The sequence below is a fragment of the Callionymus lyra genome, chromosome 16, assembly GCF_982586985.1.
Source record: "Callionymus lyra chromosome 16, fCalLyr1.hap1.1, whole genome shotgun sequence".
Lineage (NCBI taxonomy): Eukaryota > Metazoa > Chordata > Actinopteri > Syngnathiformes > Callionymidae > Callionymus > Callionymus lyra.
Genome location: NC_141833.1, coordinates 25667092 through 25689683, shown reverse-complemented (window position 1 = coordinate 25689683; position 22592 = coordinate 25667092). Strand labels below are relative to the sequence as shown.

The following is a 22592-nucleotide window of genomic DNA, read 5'->3' as shown; positions in this document are numbered from 1 at the left end:
CGAGACCACGAATGTTGGAGCGATATTAACCATGAGAGTCAGAAGGACTTTATTTGAAGACACTTTGTCGAGTCTCCAGAGCAAACATCAGGTTATATTTTGATGAGCCACAGTAAAGATCTGATGCATCAGAGGCAGAAAAGTTGCTGCAAGATCTTCAACTAAACCGTTCTGAGGGCCAGATCTTAGGAAGGACTTCCAAACTGTCTTCTATTCACTGTTACATTCTAGGCAATTATTTTTTATTTGAACATCTATTTTAGCCTTTATTTATTCAAGTTTATTCTCACGTTGTTTTCTCTGACATTGTGACACAAAAGACTCGAACGTCTTTCAATATTTGTGTAAATAATTTTTTGTCAACAAACTTTTCGTGTGAACGTTATTGTGTTATTTATGCGGTAACTTCACTTAAAACGCAGTCTTTGCCGAAAACTGACTCATGTAAAACCACAGTTTTATCTTTTAATTAAGAATGATTTATGGACGTTCTAATGGAAGCAGCCCGTGGGCAGTGAGACGAGAACAGAAACTCTTTTGAGCAACGATCCTGCTTGTCTTCTCAGGATCAAATACTCGTGTCGATCAGCCAAACACCAGAAGGTCCACCGACTCGGTTCAGAAGACGGAAGTACATGAGCTCGAGAAAACATCTTAAACGTCACGATGATAGAAGATAGAAGTGGAGTCGTTGAAGTTCGTACAGTTTAAGGAGAAGAATCTACATCGAGGCTAAAATTGATGACTTTTCGTTAAAGACTGTTTTGGCCTGAAGTGATTTCGTTGACCTTTGACATACAGTAACCCATGAAGATGAAAACACAGGGTTGCTTAAAACTTTATTAAAGAAAAGGACATAAAAACCTGGGGTCAGCGGCCTGAGGGTAACTGAGGTCTGCGGCAGTGGTCAGTGGAACACAACAGAATGCGCCTCTGAACGAGGGGGTGGGGAGACACATTAGCTGTCCGAGTCCGTGTCGTGGCGTCGCCTGTGGCTTTGTGTGGCACCACCGGGGGCCGTCTTGTGGCTGCCAGGGTTACGGGGGACCGGGGACCCCCCATCACTGGAGTCTGTGTCGTGGCGCTGATGTCGCTCGGCTCTCGCTCCCCCTCTTGAATGGCTGTCATGGGGTCTGGCTCCAGTCTGACTGCGCTGTGATGGATTATGATGGTGGTGGTCCTTTCTGGGTCTGCGGGAGGGAGAGAGCCATCAATGATGCTGGCGGGGAACCAGCGGCGACGCGGGCGAGGAAGTTTGAGGAGCTTATTGGGGTCCGAGCTCAAAAAGCTGCTGAGGCTGAATAGAAGTTAATTATATTTAGAGGATGATTGAGTCACGATGGCTCCTGAAGAACCTCTCGCTCCATCAGCACTAGATGAACTGCTCACGACGGTGCTTCAGTGACCTCTAGCGGCCATAATTGAAAGTGCCACGATTCAACTTTTCCAACCTTTTTCTGTCGTCGTCGTCATCAGGCGAAGAGTCTCTCCTGTGCCTCTTCTTTTTCTTTTCCTTCTTTTTCTCCTTCTTGTTCTTCTTTTCTTTCTTTTTCTTCTTCCCCTCGTGTCTTCAAGAGAAGAAACAACTTCAGCTTTTGATTCATCATAAAAAAAAAAGAGTTTTAAAAACACTTACACTTCCGTCAACTCCATCTTTTCTGTGGTTTGTGTCGGTTTCGCTGCGGAGGCTTCAGGACGAGACACCGTCTTGTAATGCTGAGGCGAGAATGATGGAGTGATGACATCATTTTTCTGATGTACACCAACTATAGCTTGTTTTTAAACTTCTATTGTGTGTTGAACGCTTGTGTTGCCAGATGAAGTCGGACGAGGTTGTGTATATTTGTCGTGACTCACTGTGAAGATTGGTAAACCCATCTTCGCAGCCTCTTTTTCTTCCTGGGACAAAACCATCTTCCGACCTCCAGAACTGTCAATCCAGATGTAAGGGAGGTCAATCACCTTTACGTTATTTTTGTTGTATTCTCCAGCGATGTTTACCTTCCCAGGCCGGAGATCCGGTCCACACTTCTCTCCTCACCGTCACCTTCTTCTCGCCGGTAAACCTCTGCGAGATCCTGGTGAGTCACATGTTTACGGTTAAAACTTCTCAACATCTTCACGAAGGCCTCGAGAAAAGTACCTCTCTGGTCAAGCCGGTCGGTTGTCTCTTGATGTTCTTGTGTCCTCTAGAAACCACGGGTTGAAGGTTATTTGACGTCTACACGAGGACCATGACGTACTTACAGAGCCGCCATCAGGGCTTCGTGCTCCGCGGCTTTGACGGCAGCGAGTTCGTCTTCTTTGGTTCGTGTGTTTCCTTTCTTGTCCTTCGAGTACCAGCTCAGATCTTTGCCTTTCTGCCATCGTCCCACTGGAGCCATCAACGAGTTCCCTGCGTCGAACCAACACAAATCATTCTTATTAGTTTATTCAAATTAAAAGTTATTCAGATGTTTGTTGTCTCTTTGTTATCGTGTCATGTTGACCATTTGTTTATCTTCAAACCCCTCAAAAGATAGTAAACTAGACGTTATCTTCTACATTAAATGAGGTCTTGTTTGCTCACAGAGCAGATATATTTGCGAGGATACTTCATTTTTAAGCGGCAGTTAAAGGACACGTCAAGGGTCACAGAGAGGCTGCGGGTCATGAGGTTCGTTCAGGGGTCCGTGAACGCAACGTGGCGACGCTGAGCAATGAAATCTCCTTGAGCTTCGATATCATCAATTGTATCTGCCATGAGGGATGTTAGCAAGAGAGGTGAGTGAAGCCAAACAACTGAGTATCAACGCGTTTGTTTACCGTGATTTATACGTAATAATTATTCTATTCACACACTCGTGTTAGCATGTTAGCATGTAGCATGCTACACAAACAAACCCTGTGAGCGGCTGCGTGGTTAGCATCAGCTAACAGACGTACCGAGGTAGTTTTCTCTGTGTTTGTCGACCTTCACCTCGTCCCAGGTGAACTGGCCTTGACCTCCTCGAACTCCTCCGGATCTCGAAGAACCAAACATTTCGGTTCTTTTACCGAGAAGCCTCTCGGAATCAAAGAGTTAGCTTCTCTAGTTAGCTTCTGTAGTTAGCTTAGCACACGAGCTCCTGTCAGGAGTCGCAACATCCGGTCTGACGATGAATGAAAAGATCCTTCAGATAATCGACATTAACTTTAACTATATCTGGTTAACGAGTCTAGAACTAGTGTCTGTGGTGAGTTAGTGAAATGGCGGCTTTAGCTCCGTGACTGTATTTTCTATTGTGTCGCAAAGTTGTCGTGAAAAGATGCAACAGCGTCTGTTTTGTTGACAAACACGAGCTCGTTGTTGATCTTCTGTTGACGCCGCGCTTCCTCTGACGTCACTAAAGTTAACGTGCTGACGTTGTGGTCCGCAGTGACGTCATGACGCTGCGCTCATGGCTCCGAGAGAGAAGCTCGAGGAGCAGAAGCTCGACGTGAATAAAGCCTGATGTTCATGCGCTGTTTGACCAGACTGTCCTCAGGTAGGACCGCTCAGGTGTGTTTGTTGTGATGCGCGCGCAGTTGTGTTGCTGCAGCTGCAGGTGAAGATGTCGCTGCGAACAAAGACTTTCATCTCCACGTAATCTAAAATCTAAACGTCTTTGAGCTTCTCTAGAAGTTCCTGCTCCTCAGAGTCTCTCTTGAACCTTCTCTCGGTTCGTTGAAGCTTCAGGAGAGAAAATATAATTTAAACGAAGATGCAAAGAATTCTTTTAATAAGAATCTCCCGCCATTTTACGAGGGTTTAACTGCAACTTTATTGATACCTCCTCCTGAGACAATACAACGAAGCTACTCTTGAAATCTTATTTTCAGTTTATACGTTTTTATTGCTGGTCAAAGTTCATTTTAAAGATGAAATATTAGCAAGATTATAAGATGTTAAACTGTTTTTTTTATTTAAACTATGATTTCATGTGAGAAAATAGATGTTTTTCAGATACTGTTGAAGGTTCGGTGTTTCTAAATGTTCAGGAACTGTTTCTAATGGATTCAATGACTAACAGAGAGAAGTTTGTTCTGACAATTAAATCAAATCACATGAGGAGTGTCACTCCTGAGTTAACTTGATATTCTCTGTCACGACAAACTTGTTAGTGTTTCTTCAGTAGTTTGAGCTTCAACCTTGTAATCCATTCATGTGACAACAAGTACATCATTATTAATAATTATATCATGTTATGTATGTAATTATATGTTTATTATCAAACAAATTCAGGATCAAAATGTCCTTCACAACAACAACATTGAATATAGCTCCATTATGCATACATGTTATTTTAAAATATATATATATATATATATATATATGCATTTACTGTATATATTTCCGTGAAAATAAAGTTGAATAATAAATAACTGGATAAAAGTACTTTATAAAGTGAAGCAGGTTCTCATGCTCACATATCAGATCCTTAACCGAGTGTGTCCTTAAAATATTTGATCAGAACTATCCAGGGCAGCTGGTCATAATCTTATGGCTCAGGAATGTCAAACTGTATATATAAATACACAGAATATATTCTGTGATCTATTTTCAATCACCAAATACAAAACAAACACACTGTGTTTAGGTTAAATGTAACTAATATATTTGTGTTGTAAACATGAAGAGGTTCAAGTGTGTATTTTCTACACTGACAGACACGAAGTGACAGGAAGTGAAGAGATGATCACGACGTGAAGAAATAGACATCAAACTGTTCAACTTTCTGCATGAACTCTGACCTCTAAATCGAAGCTGAATGTGGGCGACGTGACGGTTGGTCTGCTATGGAAGGTAGAACTTTATTGATCCCTCAGGAGGTCTCCTTCGGGTCTGCTATGGAAGGTAGACTCTGACCTTCGCAACCAGAGGTCAAGAGGTCGAGCCCGACTCTTGTCACCTGCACCTGCGACTACGACGCCTCGACTTCTCTTAGCGACCGAACCGTGAGCGTGTTGAACGACTCATGGATCACCTGGTCTGACTGAGTCACTGACGGGTTTGACTCGAGTGTTTTCAGAGCTGATGAGTCTCTTGAAGCTTCAGAAGCAGAATTATCTCCAGATTAAATCATATTTAGTGTTGAAGGGAAACATTAACAATCTTCCAGTGTTTCTGGTGAAAGAGACGTCGGTTTATTTCCTAAAACCTTCCAGTGGAAAGAGTGGCTCTCGCTCGTCTGGCGCAGGAACACTCCAACACCCAGACACACCCTGACTCTCGCCTGAGAGAAGCTTTATTTATTTCTCTTCTCCACGGAGATTCTTCTGAGGTGAGCTCGTCCTTCTCTCGTGTTCTCGCCTCGCGGCGTCGCCATGGCAACCACAGCTGATTATAATCAGCCTCTGAAGGACCTCGACGGGTCGTGTCTGAGCAGGTCTTTCCACAGATGATCGTCCTCGTCAGGCTCCTCCTCCGTCTCTGTCTCGACTGAACTCTTCTTCTTCTTCTTGTTCATCTTGTTCTTCTCCTCCGGCAGCGATGGCTGGACCCAGACCTGTGGTTCTGAGCGGCCCGTCCGGGGCTGGAAAGAGTACTTTGTTGAAGAAGCTGATGAAGGAGTACGACGGCGTGTTCGGGTTCAGCGTCTCTCGTGAGTCACAGATTCAAACTCTAATATTCAATATGAGGATCAATTAATGTGATTTGAATCTTCATCGTCAACTTCAGCTGAAGCTTGAAGAGAAGTTTAATGAAATATAAGATAAAACTTCTTCCACACGATCATCAAACACTGGATTGAAATGTTTGTTTTTAATTAAGATCAAAGGTTGTTTTAAAAACATCCAAAAACATCTGATAATTACTGTTTTCACAGCAGCTCTGATATGTTTACAAAGAAAATATGAAATAATAGATAATTATCTCGACATCTGCAAAAATCTAATTAAAAAAATATTAGAACTAAGATGTTTTTTGTGAATTTAAACACGACAATAAAGTTTAAACACGATTTAATAAAGTTTAAACACGGATTTAATAAAGTTTAAACACGATTTAATAAAGTTTAAACACGATTTAATAAAGTTTAAACACGGATTTAATAAAGTTTAAACACGATTTAATAAAGTTTAAACACGATTTAATAAAGTTTAAACACGGTGTAGGTACAATTTCGGTCCCCCCTACAATATCGGTCCCCCCACTTCCTACGTGATGACGTCACACGCGTCATATGCGAACGTCTCCTTAAAATATTTTTTATGGGTTAAAATAACGTCAACAGAAGGTTTACATGATACTTTTAACCACACATGAAACATTTATATTGACAAAAAGACGATCTTCGTCAACATAATCACTTTCCGTTCTTTCATTTCCTGGTCTGACGATCATGTGACTTTGAGACCAACGGAAGGGTCCGCGCTACATGTGACGAAGCCGCTGATTGGCTGAAGCTGTTTTACTAATAATAAAGCACAACTGTACAATGAAATAAAAATCATTAGAGTTCCGAAATAATTCGCTTTTCAAAAAAAGAAAAGTTAGAATATTCCCCTTTCAATAACTTGTCTGTAGTTCGGATCATAAACACCTCAGTAATTATTTAGGTTTCGATTTTTTTTAAATCAATTAAATCAATTATTAAATGTACATATGCTAACTTTATTGAACGAGTCATTTTTTTTAATTGTCATATTTGTATAATGTATGCACTACAAAAAAAATCGTGTTTTTTTATATATTGAGATTTGTTCTCTTCATAATACTGTTGGAATATAATATATATATATATATATATATAATATAATAACCCTCCTATATTGCTTTTTGTTCTCAATTGTAAACGGGCTTGTAGAACAATGAAACATGTTTAGGCTGATTATTCCAGTTGCATAATACGTACAATTCTACAGTTAAGTTTATTTCCACTGCAACACAAACAAATGACAGAAACGTTGATAAAATGACAACATTTAATAATTACGGCCTTTCAGTATATTCATATATATAGTATATAGTATAGTATATTGCTCCAGGTCACAACACTCAACACTAATAAACTGTCTGAACACCAATGGTTCATAAAACGATCAAAACACTTCCGTCGCTCCAACACAAAGAGTGTGTAACGGGTCGTTTATTCGCCTCTTCAAGTCAAAGAAAATACAAGCTTTCAATTTAATTCAATTTTATTTAAAGTGTCTTATCATTACAACATTATCTCAAGACACTTCACAGTTTATTAGTGTTGAGTGTTGAGACCTGGAGCCTCATGCTCATGAATATACTGAAAGGCCGTAATTATTAAATGTTGTCATTTTATCAACGTTTCTGTCATTTGTTTGTGTTGCAGTGGAAATAAACAGACTTAACTGTAGAATTGTACGTATTATGCAACTGGAATAATCAGCCTAAACATGTTTCATTGTTGTACAAGCCCGTTTACAATTGAGAACAAAAAGCAATATAGGAGGGTTATTATATTATATATATATATATATATATATATTATATTCCAACAGTATTATGAAGAGAACAAATCTCAATATATAAAAAAACACAATTTTTTTTGTAGTGCATACATTATACAAATATGACAATTAAAAAAAATGACTCGTTCAATAAAGTTAGCATATGTACATTTAATAATTGATTTAATTGATTTAAAAAAAATGGAAACCTAAATAATTACTGAGGTGTTTATGATCCGAACTACAGACAAGTTATTGAAAATAACTTTTTTGAAAAGCGAATTATTTCGGAACTCTAATGATTTTTATTTCATTGTACAGTTGTGCTTTATTATTAGTAAAACAGCTTCAGCCAATCAGCGGCTTCGTCACATGTAGCGCAGACCCTTCCGTTGGTCTCAAAGTCACATGATCGTCAGACCAGGAAATGAAAGAACGGAAAGTGATTATGTTGACGAAGATCGTCTTTTTGTCAATATAAATGTTTCATGTGTGGTTAAAAGTATCATGTAAACCTTATGTTGACGTTATTTTAACCCATAAAAAATATTTTAAAGAGACGTTCGCATATGACGCGTGTGACGTCATCACGTAGGAAGTGGGGGGACCGATATTGTAGGGGGGACCGAAATTGTAGGGGGGACCGAAATTGTAGGGGGGACCGAAATTGTAGGGGGGACCGAAATTGTAGGGGGGACCGAAATTGTAGGGGGGACCGAAATTGTAGGGGGGACCGAAATTGTAGGGGGGACCGAAATTGTAGGGGGGACCGATATTGTAGGGGGGACCGATATTGTAGGGGGGACCGAAATTGTAGGGGGGACCGATATTGTAGGGGGGACCGATATTGTAGGGGGGACCGAAATTGTACCTACAACGGATTTAATGAAGTTTAAACACGATTTAATAAAGTTTAAACACGATTTAATAAAGTTTAAACACGGATTTAATAAAGTTTAAACACGATTTAATAAAGTTTAAACACGATTTAATAAAGTTTAAACACGATTTAATAAAGTTTAAACACGGATTTAATAAAGTTTAAACACGATTTAATAAAGTTTAAACACGATTTAATAAAGTTTAAACACGATTTAATAAAGTTTAAACACGGATTTAATAAAGTTTAAACACGATTTAATAAAGTTTAAACACGATTTAATAAAGTTTAAACACGGATTTAATAAAGTTTAAACACGATTTAATAAAGTTTAAACACGATTTAATAAAGTTTAAACACGATTTAATAAAGTTTAAACACTGATTTAATAAAGTTTAAACATAAATGAAGTTTAAACACGATTTAATAAAGTTTAAACACGATTTAATAAAGTTTAAACACGATTTAATAAAGTTTAAACACGATTTAATGAAGTTTAAACACGATTTAAAGAAACTGTTGTTGTTTTGAAAAGAAAAGGCATTTATTTGTTTACTAAACAAAAGGCAAATACATTTAAATAATATAATAAGAATATTGAGAATATTTAATTAACGTATCACAAACATGAAAATTCTAAATATTAAACATTTAAAAATGTACGTTTTCATGAAATATTTGTTTTACTATGAAATGAAAATAAAACATTAGAAAACAAATGATCAAAGTAAAGAATGTTTGTTAAAATAATGATGTGAACTTTGAACTCTTCCTTCTCAGATACGACCAGAAACCCTCGACCAGGAGAAGAGAACGGCAAAGGTAGCTCGTGTGCACAACACACTTGTGATGGTTCCTCTCCTTCCACTCTTGATCTTTAATGAACTGATTCAAACCTGAGGAACATTATTTATATTTATTCTAGAAGGATTTTAAGTCAAACTTAGTATAAAAAAAAAAAAAATTTATTAAATGAAAAGTTACTACAAATCTATTAAATAATAATAAAAATGAAAGACTTGAATAATAACATGATTTAATTTTGAGGACTTCACATAAGAGCAGAATAAATCCTGCAATAGTTTCAAAATTAAATGTATTGAAAACATCAGGCAGGTGGTCATAATGTTATTGAGAAGCTGCAACCTCCAGCTCCACCAGCAGGTGTCCTCGCACCTCTCAGGTGTCCTCACACCCCTCAGGTGTCCTCACAACCCTCAGGTGTCCTCACACCTCTCAGGTGTCCTCACACCTCTCAGGTGTCCTCACACCTCTCAGGTGTCCTCGCACCTCTCATGTGTCCTCACACCTCTCAGGTGTCCTCACACCCCTCAGGTGTCCTCACACCTCTCATGTGTCCTCACACCTCTCAGGTGTCCTCGCACCTCTCATGTGTCCTCACACCTCTCAGGTGTCCTCGCACCTCTCATGTGTCCTCGCACCTCTCAGGTGTCCTCACACCCCTCATGTGTCCTCACACCTCTCAGGTGTCCTCGCACCTCTCATGTGTCCTCGCACCTCTCAGGTGTCCTCACACCCCTCATGTGTCCTCACACCTCTCAGGTGTCCTCACACCCCTCATGTGTCCTCACACCTCTCAGGTGTCCTCGCACCTCTCATGTGTCCTCGCACCTCTCAGGTGTCCTCGCACCTCTCATGTGTCCTCACACCCCTCATGTGTCCTCACACCCCTCATGTGTCCTCACACCCCTCAGGTGTCCTCACACCCCTCATGTGTCCTCACACCCCTCATGTGTCCTCACACCCCTCAGGTGTCCTCACACCCCTCATGTGTCCTCACACCCCTCATGTGTCCTCACACCCCTCATGTGTCCTCACACCCCTCAGGTGTCCTCACACCCCTCATGTGTCCTCACACCCCTCAGGTGTCCTCACACCCCTCATGTGTCCTCACACCCCTCAGGTGTCCTCACACCCCTCATGTGTCCTCGCACCCCTCAGGTGTCCTCGCACTTCTCATGTGTCCTCACACCCCTCAGGTATCCTCACACCCCTCATGTGTCCTCACACCCCTCAGGTGTCCTCACACCCCTCATGTGTCCTCACACCCCTCAGGTGTCCTCACACCCCTCATGTGTCCTCACACCCCTCAGGTGTCCTCACACCCCTCATGTGTCCTCACACCCCTCAGGTGTCCTCACACCTCTCAGGTGTCCTCACACCCCTCAGGTGTCCTCACACCTCTCAGGTGTCCTCACACCCCTCATGTGTCCTCACACCCCTCATGTGTCCTCACACCCCTCAGGTGTCCTCACACCCCTCATGTGTCCTCACACCCCTCATGTGTCCTCACACCCCTCAGGTGTCCTCACACCCCTCATGTGTCCTCACACCCCTCAGGTGTCCTCACACCCCTCATGTGTCCTCACACCCCTCAGGTGTCCTCACACCCCTCATGTGTCCTCACACCCCTCATGTGTCCTCACACCCCTCAGGTGTCCTCGCACTTCTCATGTGTCCTCACACCTCTCATGTGTCCTCACACCCCTCAGGTATCCTCACACCCCTCATGTGTCCTCACACCCCTCATGTGTCCTCACACCCCTCAGGTGTCCTCACACCCCTCATGTGTCCTCACACCCCTCATGTGTCCTCACACCCCTCATGTGTCCTCACACCCCTCAGGTGTCCTCACACCCCTCATGTGTCCTCACACCCCTCAGGTGTCCTCACACCCCTCATGTGTCCTCACACCCCTCAGGTGTCCTCACACCCCTCATGTGTCCTCGCACCCCTCAGGTGTCCTCGCACTTCTCATGTGTCCTCACACCCCTCAGGTATCCTCACACCCCTCATGTGTCCTCACACCCCTCAGGTGTCCTCACACCCCTCATGTGTCCTCACACCCCTCAGGTGTCCTCACACCCCTCATGTGTCCTCACACCCCTCAGGTGTCCTCACACCCCTCATGTGTCCTCACACCCCTCAGGTGTCCTCACACCTCTCAGGTGTCCTCACACCCCTCAGGTGTCCTCACACCTCTCAGGTGTCCTCACACCCCTCATGTGTCCTCACACCCCTCATGTGTCCTCACACCCCTCAGGTGTCCTCACACCCCTCATGTGTCCTCACACCCCTCATGTGTCCTCACACCCCTCAGGTGTCCTCACACCCCTCATGTGTCCTCACACCCCTCAGGTGTCCTCACACCCCTCATGTGTCCTCACACCCCTCAGGTGTCCTCACACCCCTCATGTGTCCTCACACCCCTCATGTGTCCTCACACCCCTCAGGTGTCCTCGCACTTCTCATGTGTCCTCACACCTCTCATGTGTCCTCACACCCCTCAGGTATCCTCACACCCCTCATGTGTCCTCACACCCCTCAGGTGTCCTCACACCCCTCATGTGTCCTCACACCCCTCAGGTGTCCTCACACCCCTCATGTGTCCTCACACCTCTCATGTGTCCTCACACCCCTCAGGTGTCCTCACACCTCTCAGGTGTCCTCACACCCCTCATGTGTCCTCACACCCCTCAGGTGTCCTCACACCTCTCAGGTGACCTCACACCCCTCATGTGTCCTCACACCCCTCATGTGTCCTCACACCCCTCATGTGTCCTCACACCCCTCAGGTGTCCTCACACCCCTCATGTGTCCTCACACCCCTCAGGTGTCCTCACACCCCTCATGTGTCCTCACACCCCTCAGGTGTCCTCACACCCCTCATGTGTCCTCACACCCCTCAGGTGTCCTCACACCCCTCATGTGTCCTCACACCCCTCATGTGTCCTCGCACCTGTCAGGTGTCCTCACACCTCTCATGTGTCCTCACACCTCTCAGGTGTCCTCACACCTCTCAGGTGTCCTCACACCCCTCATGTGTCCTCACACCTCTCAGGTGTCCTCACACCTCTCATGTGTCCTCACACCCCTCATGTGTCCTCACACCCCTCAGGTGTCCTCACACCCCTCATGTGTCCTCACACCTCTCAGGTGTCCTCACACCTCTCAGGTGTCCTCACACCCCTCATGTGTCCTCACACCTCTCAGGTGTCCTCACACCCCTCATGTGTCCTCGCACCTCTCAGGTGTCCTCACACCTCTCAGGTGTCCTCACACCTCTCATGTGTCCTCACACCTCTCAGGTGTCCTCACACCTCTCAGGTGTCCTCGCACCTCTCATGTGTCCTCACACCTCTCAGGTGTCCTCACACCTCTCATGTGTCCTCACACCTCTCAGGTGTCCTCACACCTCTCAGGTGTCCTCGCACCTCTCATGTGTCCTCACACCTCTCAGGTGTCCTCGCACCTCTCATGTGTCCTCACACCTCTCAGGTGTCCTCGCACCTCTCAGGTGTCCTCGCACCTCTCAGGTGTCCTCGCACCTCTCAGGTGTCCTCGCACCTCTCAGGTGTCCTCACACCTCAGGTGTCCTCACACCTCAGGTGTCCTCACACCTCAGGTGTCCTCACACCTCAGGTGTCCTCACACCTCTCGTCTCCCAGATTACCATTACGTGACGCGGGCGGCGATGCAGGCGGCCATCGCTCAAGGAGACTTCATCGAGAACGCAGAGTTCTCCGGGAACCTGTACGGGACCAGCAAGGCGGCCGTGCAGGACGTGCAGGCCAAGAACCTGATCTGCATCCTGGACATCGACATGCAGGGCGTCCAGAACATCAAGAAGACGGACCTGAACTCGCTCTACATCTCCATCCAGCCTCCGTCCATGAGTGTGCTGGTGAGCCCACGCAGAATCCTCACGAGAACCGTCCTCTCACACCTGGTCTGTTCCAGGAGAGTCGTCTGAGGGACCGGAAGACCGAGTCCGAGGAGAACCTGCAGAAGAGACTTCAGGCGGCTCACATGGACATGGAGTTCAGTGAGTGAAGATGTTCTTCATGCTGGACGTTCCTTTGACTCTGATCCTCCTGCAGGTAAAGAACCAGGAATGTTCGACGTGGTCATCGTCAACGACCGTCTGGACGACGCCTACAGGAAGTTGAAAGAATCTCTTCTGCAGGTGAGTTGAGACCAAACATCCTTTGAATGAATCCACCTTCACTGACCTCAGGATAACCTCTTCAAGGTCATTCTTCCTGCAAGTTAGTGAAGATGAAACACAAAACACACAAATCACCTTGAGAGTCGGACGACATCAGTGGTCGACACACGAACAGCTCTGAGCACCTGAAGCGTCAGTGTTTGACTCCAGGAGTGAGAACCGTGTGGAGTCAATCATGCCTTCTGTCTGAAGAAGGCATTAAACAGAAGTATGAAGAGCTTCTGCTTCACAGACACTAGTGTGTCCAGAATAAAGGTCTTGTGTGAGGAAACATCTGAAGCTGCAGCTGGAACACACTGGAGGTCACTTTGTTGACCTTGACCCTCACTTAGTTCATGTCAAGCTTTTCTTGAAAATGGCTTCGATAGTAAATCTGAGTTAATTTCTCCTCCTTCAGCCATTGTGTGTTTAAATAAACACTATATTGATGTTGAGGGATCAATAAAGTTTTACCTTACCTTACCTTAAATAAACACTATATTGATGTTGAGGGATCAATAAAGTTTTACCTTACCTTACCTTAAATAAACACTATATTGATGTTGAGGGATCAATAAAGTTGTACCTTACCTTACCTTAAATAAACACTATATTGATGTTGAGGGATCAATAAAGTTGTACCTTACCTTACCTTAAATAAACACTATATTGATGTTGAGGGATCAATAAAGTTTTACCTTACCTTACCTTAAATAAACACTATATTGATGTTGAGGGATCAATAAAGTTGTACCTTACCTTAAATAAACACTATATTGATGTTGAGGGATCAATAAAGTTTTACCTTACCTTAAATAAACACTATATTGATGTTGAGGGATCAATAAAGTTGTACCTTACCTTACCTTAAATAAACACTATATTGATGTTGAGGGATCAATAAAGTTGTACCTTACCTTACCTTAAATAAACACTATATTGATGTTGAGGGATCAATAAAGTTTTACCTTACCTTACCTTAAATAAACACTATATTGATGTTGAGGGATCAATAGTTTTACCTTACCTTACCTTAAATAAACACTATATTGATGTTGAGGGATCAATAAAGTTTTATCTTACCTTAAATAAACACTATATTGATGTTGAGGGATCAATAAAGTTGTACCTTACCTTACCTTAAATAAACACTATATTGATGTTGAGGGATCAATAAAGTTTTACCTTACCTTAAATAAACACTATATTGATGTTGAGGGATCAATAAAGTTTTACCTTACCTTACCTTAAATAAACACTATATTGATGTTGAGGGATCAATAAAGTTTTACCTTACCTTAAATAAACACTATATTGATGTTGAGGGATCAATAAAGTTTTACCTTACCTTACCTTAAATAAACACTATATTGATGTTGAGGGATCAATAAAGTTTTACCTTACCTTAAATAAACACTATATTGATGTTGAGGGATCAATAAAGTTTTACCTTACCTTACCTTAAATAAACACTATATTGATGTTGAGGGATCAATAAAGTTTTACCTTACCTTACCTTAAATAAACACTATATTGATGTTGAGGGATCAATAAAGTTTTACCTTACCTTACCTTAAATAAACACTATATTGATGTTGAGGGATCAATAAAGTTTTACCTTACCTTACCTTAAATAAACACTATATTGATGTTGAGGGATCAATAAAGTTTTACCTTACCTTACCTTAAATAAACACTATATTGATGTTGAGGGATCAATAAAGTTGTACCTTACCTTACCTTAAATAAACATTATATTGATGTTGAGGGATCAATAAAGTTTTACCTTACCTTAAATAAACACTATATTGATGTTGAGGGATCAATAAAGTTTTACCTTACCTTACCTTAAATAACACTATATTGATGTTGAGGGATCAATAAAGTTTTACCTTACCTTACCTTAAATAAACACTATATTGATGTTGAGGGATCAATAAAGTTGTACCTTACCTTACCTTAAATAAACACTATATTGATGTTGAGGGATCAATAAAGTTTTACCTTACCTTACCTTAAATAAACATTATATTGATGTTGAGGGATCAATAAAGTTTTACCTTACCTTAAATAAACACTATATTGATGTTGAGGGATCAATAAAGTTTTACCTTACCTTACCTTAAATAAACACTATATTGATGTTGAGGGATCAATAAAGTTTTACCTTACCTTACCTTAAATAAACACTATATTGATGTTGAGGGATCAATAAAGTTGTACCTTACCTTACCTTAAATAAACATTATATTGATGTTGAGGGATCAATAAAGTTTTACCTTACCTTAAATAAACACTATATTGATGTTGAGGGATCAATAAAGTTTTACCTTACCTTACCTTAAATAACACTATATTGATGTTGAGGGATCAATAAAGTTTTACCTTACCTTACCTTAAATAAACACTATATTGATGTTGAGGGATCAATAAAGTTGTACCTTACCTTACCTTAAATAAACACTATATTGATGTTGAGGGATCAATAAAGTTTTACCTTACCTTACCTTAAATAAACATTATATTGATGTTGAGGGATCAATAAAGTTTTACCTTACCTTACCTTAAATAAACACTATATTGATGTTGAGGGATCAATAAAGTTGTACCTTACCTTACCTTAAATAAACACTATATTGATGTTGAGGGATCAATAAAGTTTTACCTTACCTTACCTTAAATAAACACTATATTGATGTTGAGGGATCAATAAAGTTGTACCTTACCTTACCTTAAATAAACACTATATTGATGTTGAGGGATCAATAAAGTTTTACCTTACCTTAAATAAACACTATATTGATGTTGAGGGATCAATAAAGTTTTACCTTACCTTACCTTAAATAAACACTATATTGATGTTGAGGGATCAATAAAGTTTTACCTTACCTTAAATAAACACTATATTGATGTTGAGGGATCAATAAAGTTTTACCTTACCTTACCTTAAATAAACACTATATTGATGTTGAGGGATCAATAAAGTTGTACCTTACCTTACCTTAAATAAACACTATATTGATGTTGAGGGATCAATAAAGTTGTACCTTACCTTACCTTAAATAAACACTATTGATGTTGAGGGATCAATAAAGTTGTACCTTACCTTACCTTAAATAAACACTATATTGATGTTGAGGGATCAATAAAGTTTTACCTTACCTTACCTTAAATAAACACTATATTGATGTTGAGGGATCAATAAAGTTTTACCTTACCTTACCTTAAATAAACACTATATTGATGTTGAGGGATCAATAAAGTTGTACCTTGCCTTACCTTAAATAAACACTATATTGATGTTGAGGGATCAATTAAGTTGTACCTTACCTTACCTTAAATAAACACTATATTGATGTTGAGGGATCAATAAAGTTTTACCTTACCTTACCTTAAATAAACACTATATTGATGTTGAGGGATCAATTAAGTTGTACCTTACCTTACCTTAAATAAACACTATATTGATGTTGAGGGATCAATAAAGTTTTACCTTACCTTAAATAAACACTATATTGATGTTGAGGGATCAATAAAGTTTTACCTTACCTTAAATAAACACTATATTGATGTTGAGGGATCAATAAAGTTTTACCTTACCTTACCTTAAATAAACACTATATTGATGTTGAGGGATCAATAAAGTTTTACCTTACCTTAAATAAACACTATATTGATGTTGAGGGATCAATAAAGTTTTACCTTACCTTACCTTAAATAAACACTATATTGATGTTGAGGGATCAATAAAGTTTTACCTTACCTTACCTTAAATAAACACTATATTGATGTTGAGGGATCAATAAAGTTTTACCTTACCTTACCTTAAATAAACACTATATTGATGTTGAGGGATCAATAAAGTTTTACCTTACCTTACCTTAAATAAACACTATATTGATGTTGAGGGATCAATAAAGTTTTACCTTACCTTACCTTAAATAAACACTATATTGATGTTGAGGGATCAATAAAGTTTTACCTTACCTTACCTTAAATAAACACTATATTGATGTTGAGGGATCAATAAAGTTGTACCTTACCTTACCTTAAATAAACATTATATTGATGTTGAGGGATCAATAAAGTTTTACCTTACCTTAAATAAACACTATATTGATGTTGAGGGATCAATAAAGTTTTACCTTACCTTACCTTAAATAACACTATATTGATGTTGAGGGATCAATAAAGTTTTACCTTACCTTACCTTAAATAAACACTATATTGATGTTGAGGGATCAATAAAGTTGTACCTTACCTTACCTTAAATAAACACTATATTGATGTTGAGGGATCAATAAAGTTTTACCTTACCTTACCTTAAATAAACATTATATTGATGTTGAGGGATCAATAAAGTTTTACCTTACCTTAAATAAACACTATATTGATGTTGAGGGATCAATAAAGTTATACCTTACCTTACCTTAAATAAACACTTTATTGATGTTGAGGGATCAATAAAGTTTTACCTTACCTTACCTTAAATAAACATTATATTGATGTTGAGGGATCAATAAAGTTTTACCTTACCTTACCTTAAATAAACACTATATTGATGTTGAGGGATCAATAAAGTTGTATCTTACCTTACCTTAAATAAACACTATATTGATGTTGAGGGATCAATAAAGTTGTACCTCACCTTACCTTAAATAAACATTATATTGATGTTGAGGGATCAATAAAGTTTTACCTTACCTTACCTTAAATAAACACTATATCGATGTTGAGGGATCAATAAAGTTGTACCTTACCTTACCTTAAATAAACACTATATTGATGTTGAGGGATCAATAAAGTTGTACCTTACCTTACCTTAAATAAACACTATATTGATGTTGAGGGATCAATAAAGTTTTACCTTACCTTACCTTAAATAAACACTATATTGATGTTGAGGGATCAATAAAGTTGTACCTTACCTTACCTTAAATAAACACTATATTGATGTTGAGGGATCAATAAAGTTTTACCTTACCTTAAATAAACACTATATTGATGTTGAGGGATCAATAAAGTTTTACCTTACCTTACCTTAAATAAACACTATATTGATGTTGAGGGATCAATAAAGTTTTACCTTACCTTAAATAAACACTATATTGATGTTGAGGGATCAATAAAGTTTTACCTTACCTTACCTTAAATAAACACTATATTGATGTTGAGGGATCAATAAAGTTGTACCTTACCTTACCTTAAATAAACACTATATTGATGTTGAGGGATCAATAAAGTTGTACCTTACCTTACCTTAAATAAACACTATTGATGTTGAGGGATCAATAAAGTTGTACCTTACCTTACCTTAAATAAACACTATATTGATGTTGAGGGATCAATAAAGTTTTACCTTACCTTACCTTAAATAAACACTATATTGATGTTGAGGGATCAATAAAGTTTTACCTTACCTTACCTTAAATAAACACTATATTGATGTTGAGGGATCAATAAAGTTGTACCTTGCCTTACCTTAAATAAACACTATATTGATGTTGAGGGATCAATTAAGTTGTACCTTACCTTACCTTAAATAAACACTATATTGATGTTGAGGGATCAATACAGTTTTACCTTACCTTACCTTAAATAAACACTATATTGATGTTGAGGGATCAATAAAGTTTTTACCTTACCTTAAATAAACACGATATTGATGTTGAGGGATCAATAGTTTTACCTTACCTTACCTTAAATAAACACTATATTGATGTTGAGGGATCAATAAAGTTTTACCTTACCTTAAATAAACACTATATTGATGTTGAGGGATCAATAAAGTTGTACCTTACCTTAAATAAACACTATATTGATGTTGAGGGATCAATAAAGTTTTTACCTTACCTTACCTTAAATAAACACTATATTGATGTTGAGGGATCAATAGTTTTACCTTACCTTACCTTAAATAAACACTATATTGATGTTGAGGGATCAATAAAGTCTTACCTTACCTTAAATAAACACTATATTGATGTTGAGGGATCAATAAAGTTGTACCTTACCTTAAATAAACACTATATTGATGTTGAGGGATCAATAAAGTTTTACCTTACCTGACCTTAAATAAACACTATATTGATGTTGAGGGATCAATAGTTTTACCTTACCTTACCTTAAATAAACACTATATTGATGTTGAGGGATCAATAAAGTTTTACCTTACCTTAAATAAACACTATATTGATGTTGAGGGATCAATAAAGTTGTACCTTGCCTTACCTTAAATAAACACTATATTGATGTTGAGGGATCAATTAAATTGTACCTTACCTTACCTTAAATAAACACTATATTGATGTTGAGGGATCAATAAAGTTTTACCTTACCTTACCTTAAATAAACACTATATTGATGTTGAGGGATCAATAGTTTTACCTTACCTTACCTTAAATAAACACTATATTGATGTTGAGGGATCAATAGTTTTACCTTACCTTACCTTAAATAAACACTATATTGATGTTGAGGGATCAATAGTTTTACCTTACCTTACCTTAAATAAACACTATATTGATGTTGAGGGATAAATAAAGTTTTTACCTTACCTTACCTTAAATAAACACTATATTGATGTTGAGGGATCAATAGTTTTACCTTACCTTACCTTAAATAAACATTATATTGATGTTGAGGGATCAATTAAGTTTTACCTTACCTTACCTTAAATAAACACTATATTGATGTTGAGGGATCAATAGTTTTACCTTACCTTACCTTAAATAAACACTATATTGATGTTGAGGGATCAATAGTTTTACCTTACCTTACCTTAAATAAACACTATATTGATGTTGAGGGATCAATAAAGTTTTACCTTACCTTAAATAAACACTATATTGATGTTGAGGGATCAATAAAGTTGTACCTTGCCTTACCTTAAATAAACACTATATTGATGTTGAGGGATCAATTAAATTGTACCTTACCTTACCTTAAATAAACACTATATTGATGTTGAGGGATCAATAAAGTTTTACCTTACCTTACCTTAAATAAACACTATATTGATGTTGAGGGATCAATAGTTTTACCTTACCTTACCTTAAATAAACACTATATTGATGTTGAGGGATCAATAGTTTTACCTTACCTTACCTTAAATAAACACTATATTGATGTTGAGGGATCAATAGTTTTACCTTACCTTACCTTAAATAAACACTATATTGATGTTGAGGGATAAATAAAGTTTTTACCTTACCTTACCTTAAATAAACACTATATTGATGTTGAGGGATCAATAGTTTTACCTTACCTTACCTTAAATAAACATTATATTGATGTTGAGGGATCAATTAAGTTGTACCTTACCTTACCTTAAATAAACACTATATTGATGTTGAGGGATCAATAAAGTTTTACCTTACCTTAAATAAACACTATATTGATGTTGCGGGATCAATAGTTTTACCTTACCTTACCTTAAATAAACACTATATTGATGTTGAGGGATCAATAAAGTTTTACCTTACCTTACCTTAAATAAACACTATATTGATGTTGAGGGATCAATAAAGTTTTTACCTTACCTTAAATAAACACTATATTGATGTTGAGGGATCAATAAAGTTTTACCTTACCTTAAATAAACACTATATTGATGTTGAGGGATCAATAAAGTTTTACCTTACCTTAAATAAACACTATATTGATGTTGAGGGATCAATAAAGTTGTACCTTACCTTAAATAAACACTATATTGATGTTGAGGGATCAATAAAGTTTTACCTTACCTTAAATAAACACTATATTGATGTTGAGGGATCAATAAAGTTGTACCTTACCTTAAATAAACACTATATTGATGTTGAGGGATCAATAAAGTTTTACCTTACCTTAAATAAACACTATATTGATTACTATTAAATGAAGTCTCTAATTCAGATGTTTCAAGACTGAGCCGAACACTGTAGAAATGAATTAATACGGATTTGTTTAGATTTTTCATTTGTATTGGTTAATAAAATGTTAGATTTAATAGATGAAAAATCTTTATTTTAAGTGTTAATAAAGAACAATGACCGCTGTAAGAAGTTTAATACATTTCTTATGTTGTTGTTGTTTTTATGTTCCGTCACTTTCTCACTGCAAATCAAAGGTGTTTCAAAGAAACCCTCCTGATCTTGTCTGCAGGAGATCCTGCGAGTGAAGCAGACCAGATCCTCCTAGATCCTGCGAGTGAAGCAGACCAGATCCTCGTAGATCCTCCCAGTGAAGCAGACCAGCTCCTCGTAGATCCTCCCAGTGAAGCAGACCAGATCCTCGTAGATCCTCCCAGTGAAGCAGACCAGCTCCTCGTAGATCCTCCCAGTGAAGCAGACCAGATCCTCGTAGATCCTCCAGGTCTTCAGCAACATTCCCTCCAGGCGTGTCTTTGCTGCTCAAAGGTTCCTCGGCAGCAGCTCAGGCTCCTAGTTTACATCTAGTTGTTACAGTGAAGGTAGGAATGGTTTGAACTTCACTTCTGGACTCACTTGATCAGGATTCATTCCAGGAACTGGTCGAACCAGTCGCTCTTCAACTCTCACCAAACTATCGCTTTACTGTGTTTTTTAACGGGTTTGTTTTGATTTAAAGTCACAGTTCACTCAAAATTAATATATTCTCATGTTTTCATGTCGACTAATGTGGATTATTTTAGTAACAAACATGTTTGTTCATTTTAATGTAGCGACTGCAGCTTCACACTGGAAACACACACGAGGTAAATATTGTGAAGACAGAAGACGGGATTTGAAAAGTAAACTTAATTTATTTCTGGTCGATTAAAAAACATGTTACAGTTTGAAGGTGTTTTGATGTTTTTAAGTCTTTCTGGACGAAGATGAAGACTGAGCTGCAGTCGCTACACTAAAATGAACAAACATGTAAAAAAAAGAACAGACTCAACATTAGTCGACATGAGAACACGAGTGAATTTTGGATGAACTGTCACTTTAAGAAACTTGTGTTTTTATCACTTATTTGAATGAATATCATGTGTTTGTGGTGAACGATGCCTTCACTGACTCGACGTCATGAAGCACTATTTCTGTTTCTCTGAGGTGTCTTTGAACGCAGCGTTTATGGAAGATTGTTCACATTTACAAGTGAACGTTTTCATGTTAAATCCTCGACCGTCGACGACGTCGTCTCACTCCAGGTCACGCCAGCGCGACCTCGACCTCGCTCGACCTCTACTCGACCTTCACGTCTGTACCTCGACCTTCACGTCTGTACCTCCGCATTAAAGCTCTACCTTCACGTCTTTCTCTTCTTCGTCTCACA

The 22592-nt window shown here is 39.0% G+C and overlaps 2 protein-coding genes across 7 annotated transcripts; one reads left to right on the top strand and one right to left on the bottom strand.

The window, feature by feature from the left end:
• Positions 1-820: 820 nt before the first annotated feature.
• c16h1orf35 (chromosome 16 C1orf35 homolog) lies at positions 821-3298 on the bottom strand. Its single transcript, XM_087811835.1, has 8 exons — positions 2926-3298; positions 2248-2395; positions 2144-2189; positions 2002-2078; positions 1858-1930; positions 1637-1716; positions 1452-1568; positions 821-1190 (listed from the first exon to the last, which is right to left on the bottom strand). The coding sequence occupies exons 1-8, from the start codon at positions 3020-3022 to the stop codon at positions 959-961; spliced, it is 870 nt and encodes a 289-aa protein (XP_087667961.1). The 5' UTR covers positions 3023-3298; the 3' UTR covers positions 821-958.
• On the top strand, positions 2645-22568 carry guk1a (guanylate kinase 1a). 6 transcript variants are annotated; one of them, XM_087811840.1, is made up of 8 exons: positions 3406-3506; positions 5490-5603; positions 9086-9127; positions 12775-13010; positions 13067-13151; positions 13207-13292; positions 21459-21499; positions 21632-22568. In XM_087811840.1, exons 1-7 carry the CDS (start codon positions 3473-3475, stop codon positions 21492-21494), a joined length of 633 nt encoding a protein of 210 aa, XP_087667966.1. In that variant the 5' UTR covers positions 3406-3472; the 3' UTR covers positions 21495-21499; positions 21632-22568. The 6 variants fall into 6 exon arrangements, with proteins under 6 accessions (XP_087667967.1, XP_087667966.1, XP_087667963.1 ...); XM_087811837.1 differs by having other exon boundaries at positions 21533-22568; XM_087811839.1 differs by having other exon boundaries at positions 21459-21536; positions 21669-22568.
• Positions 22569-22592: the final 24 nt, after the last annotated feature.